The sequence below is a fragment of the Epinephelus moara genome, chromosome 6 (assembly GCF_006386435.1).
Source record: "Epinephelus moara isolate mb chromosome 6, YSFRI_EMoa_1.0, whole genome shotgun sequence".
In the NCBI taxonomy this organism is placed as follows: domain Eukaryota; kingdom Metazoa; phylum Chordata; class Actinopteri; order Perciformes; family Serranidae; genus Epinephelus; species Epinephelus moara.
In genome coordinates, this window is record NC_065511.1 from 24,202,594 (window position 1) to 24,207,650 (window position 5,057).

The following is a 5,057-nucleotide window of genomic DNA, read 5'->3' on the forward strand; positions in this document are numbered from 1 at the left end:
CTGGAGAAATTTAACTCTAATTGGCAACTGGGTGGCGCTATAACAACAGAAAAATGCTTAAACATGGCTAAAATGTGACCAATCGCTGTATGACTGAATGTTTGTGTCTAATTTTTGGTATGACTAAGTCATGGTATGGTATGCTGTACATAATCACAGAAACTGTCAGTCAGTCATTCTGTCTGTCCCACGTTTTTTTTTTTTTTTTTTTTTTTTTAAGATATTTTTTGGGCGTGAAGGGGGGAGAGAGAGAGGGAAGGACATGCAGCAAAGGGCCACAGGCTGGAGTTGAACCCGGGGCGCTGCAGCAACAGCATTGTACATGGGGCGCCTGTTCTACCACTAAGCCACCGACGCCCCTGTCCCATGTTTTTCTACTCACTGACGTGGTCAGTCTATGTGAAACTGCAAATAGGCATTGAGGATTGGCATAGGTAGAAGGTGACAAAGCTACCAGTGGGTATGGACTAGTCTTAGAAGATTATCAAAAACAGGGAAAAAGCCCATGGCAAAATTTTTATCGTATTGATAGCCGGGATGATGAAGGCTTTAAAGCAAGTCTTATCTGAAATGCTGAGTGTTCCTGTCTGAATACTAACTTTACACAAGTCCTTGGACAATGTCCACAGAATCAGCTCCAGACATTGATTCATGCATTACATTTGTTCTATTCTACTTATTTAATTTTATTTCACTAAAAAAACAGAGTATACTAAGCACCGTGGGTAAAGAAAAAATCATTTTAGATAAATAAAATGCGCAAAATTAACAAAATAAGCAATGAAAGAAAATGTTTATTATTATTAGTGGTTTGTACAATACTTGTGATGCCTACTCTCAGTCTGTAAAATTATTTACAACACCAAATTCCACATGTATGCACACTTATTGAAAGCAAAAAATGGACACATTAAATAAAATGAGCACTCTCTTCACTGTCTGCTGATGCTGTATGTTCGCTTAATAACCAAATCAATAATTCTTTCTTTATACAACTTCAGGTTTTCAAAGAGTGTGAAAAAGGATCGAGCCGTGGCTATGAGAGCTGTTCCAGTCCTCTGAGAAAGACGAGCACATACGAACAAATAACAAGATGCTGTTTGCAGAGATCACAGTAAAATACAGTAAAATACAACAGCAGAAGTCTGACACAGCAAGTATTGGAAAAACAGTCACGTCTTAGGGAGTCTGTCAGTCTGGATGCTGCGGAGAGATCAGTCCTCACATATATTCCTCTCAGACTGTATGTACAACACAGTGGGTGTCTTCCATAAATGTCTCCAGTCTTGGTTCTGTTCTCGCAGCTGTCTTTTACTTGTCACACACTCTCTTGGTGTGATTGTCTGGTTCTGTCTTTGCCTGTCTTTATTCCCTCTGTATGCCATGTTTGCTGTCTTCAGTCTCGTCTAGACTGCCGGTTACATTTCTCTCGTCTTTAATTTCCCAGGAAGCTTTTACCACTAACTCATCACTCATCCAATCTATTGCCCCACCCTCCCTCCTTCCTGTGTACCAAAACTGACAACTACTTCTTCTCTCCTTGTTTCTCTCACCTCGCATCTCAAACCAACGTCTGGCTTCTTTTTTTTTTCCTTGACAGTTGCTGCCTCTCATTTCTCCAGCTCTCAGCAGTGCAGGATCTTGATGAAGGCTTTGCGAAACTCGATGTTGAAAGTGGTGTAGATGACAGGGTTGACAGCGCTGTTGAGGTATCCAAGCCAGGTGACGGCGCTGTACAGTGAGGGCGAGATACAGCAGCTCCTGCAGTGGGCCTTCAGCACATGGGTCAGGAAGAAAGGCAGCCAGCAGATGATGAACACACCTTAGAAACAGGGACAGGAAGGGAATTAGACAATGAGTGTATGCATGGTTTTTTTGCTTGTGTGTGACCAGCCCAGTCACCAAAACCAAAATGTTGGCATTGTACGTTTGTGCAAACCATGAATACAGTACATTTGTATATTTCATATATCATATCAATGTTTCTTAAGTCATGTAGTATATGAGCTGACTTTGTCAAGTGGAGGGAGAGGGGATGATCGATGGCGTGATATCTAGGCAAGACAGCTGCTAAGCTGCAGACCACTGTTTAAGACCAGCAAACAACAAACTGCTAGTTTTCAGGGACCCATCGCTGTTTTGCCACCAGGGATAGTGCCACAAAAAGCTGTTGTTTTTACGGGGAGATAGCTGCATATTCTGCCGGGATAGTGCCACAAAAATCAGTTGGTTTTATTACCGACATCGCTGAATTACCTGCTGGAAAAGTGCAACGGAAAACAACTGTTTTTTGTTACCGAGACATCTCTGCCTTTACTGCCGGGATGGGCCCATGTTTATACCGAGACATAGCTGCGTCTCCTGTCAGGATAGTGCCACAAAAAGCGGCTGTTTTTGTACCGAGACAACTCTACATTTCCTGTCGGGACTGTGCCACGAAAACTGGGATTTTTCTTTCTTTTCTTTTTTTTGACCTAATACAGTTTTTACATAGCTCATATAGTACAGTACTTTGATCATTGTGCAAAGTTTTCAGCTGCCGTAACATCTGTTGAAGTGTGTTCAAGTGTGATAAGATGTACCTGAGATTCAAACTTGCAAGGAAAAAGAAAGAAAATAATATACAATTCATAATGATAACTAAATAAATGTGTATATGTCTACATACAAACATACCTGATTGACTACATGTACACTCATGAGTAAAAAGAGTAGAAAAAGTATTTTGGTCTTTGCATCGTCAGTGCATATGTGATTTGTTCCATCTCATACAGTTCCCATATTTTTTTAATCCAGATGTTGTGCACTGGAGGTTCAGGATTCAACCATCTCATTGTGATACATTTAACTGCAGTCCACAAGAGGATTTGTAATAGATACATTTTTGCCCTCCCCTCTAATCCTTAAGGGATTGCTCTGAGGAGAATCCCCCTTGGATCTTTGGGGATATTTTGACGGAACCAAAACTGGGTATTTAGAGACAAAACATGATCTTTTTTTGTGCCTAACCATAACCATAAACATAAACATATAGCACTGCTGATAAGTTTTAACATAGTTTCAATGTATTTGTTATATAATCACACACAAATGCAATACATCTGGGGTTTGCAGAAACGTACAATGCCAGCATTTTTTCGGGCATTTGGGTTGTTGTGGCACAAAATGTGCAGAGACATCACAAATACAATATCCCGCCAACCTCTGCATTTGTATTTTGCAAAGAATCACAAAACTGCTGAAATAACGTAAATAGATAAACACAGAGCTTCATCAGTCCCAATCAGTGTTACAGCAGCCAAGTCACATTAATCACAAAACAGATGAGGCAGACCACAAAATACAATCAAGTAAAGAGCCATAAAAAAGTCAATTTCAGCACACACTTAATGCCGCTGCCTGCATACATTCAGAAAGAGTCGATGTTTCGGTCTCAGGGACCTTTCTCAGGCAGAGGTGTTGAGTGTGTACAGGGATTGACTTTTTCTTTGGAATTGATTCTCTGCAGGAGGCAAAACAAGTGGTGTACATGTTGTCTTCTACTCACCAGTGTGTCTCTTACTAAAACAAGTAAAACTTTCCAAATATACATTCAAAACCTTCCATCTGGAATAGGCTCATTGTTGTCACTGAAAAACAAAATCATTTTAAACAGACTTTCAGGTTGAGTATCTGTCCTCTTTAAGTCAGAGGTTGTTGTTCTTCCTGCTACAAGAATACAGACCGAGGCAATAAAGGAGATGCTCTTGTAATGTGCACATCTTACACAATGCCTCAGGTAATAGAGAGTGAGTTTACCTGGCTTCATTTTAATTGCTGCTTCATCTTATATGTATAGTGCTTTTATCCACAGAAACTAGAGGCAGCCTGAGCATGGATGTTTGGAGTTTCACATGTGGATCAAAGGAGGTTGGGATTAAAGCACCAACTAGGGCTGAGCCATATCATCTCGTTCATGATAATACTGGTATAATTTTTAATATCATGTGAAAAATTTGTTGTGATACTTGGCAATATTTCAACTTGTTGACATATTGACGTCATACTGTTACCCACGGCAACAACAAGCATGGCTGAAAGCGGAATTATTACAGACATGTTTTCAGCGCTCAGAGGGAACTCATTCAGCGGCTCCTCCGGCAGCAGCACAGCGTCATACATTACTTTTTTTGTATTTAGGAGCTGTTTAAATGTAATTTGTGGTAGGTTTTATTTTGTTGAACTATTAATATTGTATACAGAATCTGAATCTCACTCTGAGTTACTGTTGTTGTTCACAAACTAAAGTACTGAATATTTGAGGGCAAACTGTTGACATGTAAAACTATGTCACTTATTTTCTTGCAATTTTACTTTCTTCAATGAATAATAATATTTTTTACTAATTTGTCAAATTGTCAAGAATATAATTATTGCAAAAATACCCTGGAGTATCTTAATATTATTTTAGGGCCATATCGCCCACCCCTACCACCAACCCTGCTATCAAATGTGTGTTGGGTCCCATTCTATTACCACTTGTTCCAGGTCTGTTTATCATTACATGTAATAACCAAGTGGATCTGAGAAGACCCGTGATCAGAGCTGACCATGAGAGAAATGCATATGCGTTGTGTGTTTAACTTTGGTAATGATTAGGCTGATTTCATATCAGGGTGAAGGTAAGGTGGAAAAAAAGGCACTGAGCAGCAGCACCAGTGAGCTGTGATCACTACACGACGCGCTCTGAGCCCTGTACGAAAAGGTATTATACAATCAGATTAACATTTGCTTTGTTTTTGTTGTTTGTTCTTTAAATAAAAACTTTAAATAATAACTTTACATCTCTATGAAGACATGGAGACATGAACACAATCACACGCCAAATATGAAATGTAATGTGAGTTAGAATTAACATAGAATAATTAAGCATTATACAACAATTAGTTCCGGCCCTGCAATCTGATTGGTCGAGAGACAGTAAAACCGTGATGATATTGGAGGTACAACATCACGGTTATTTCACTGTGTATGTATCACTCCGCCTCACAGCTGATTGCAATCAACAATCAAATCAA

The 5,057-nt window shown here is 39.5% G+C and overlaps 1 protein-coding gene across 2 annotated transcripts in view; it reads right to left on the bottom strand.

Moving 5' to 3' along the window:
- Positions 1-735: 735 nt before the first annotated feature.
- drd2l (dopamine receptor D2 like) overlaps positions 736-5,057 on the bottom strand; it is a 42,869-nt gene continuing 38,547 nt past the window's right edge. For both annotated transcript variants that reach the window (XM_050046776.1, XM_050046777.1), the window contains exon 8: positions 736-1,822. In XM_050046776.1, the coding sequence (XP_049902733.1) occupies positions 1,626-1,822 (197 nt within the window). In that variant the 3' untranslated portion in view covers positions 736-1,625. The remainder of the gene's footprint in view (positions 1,823-5,057) is intronic.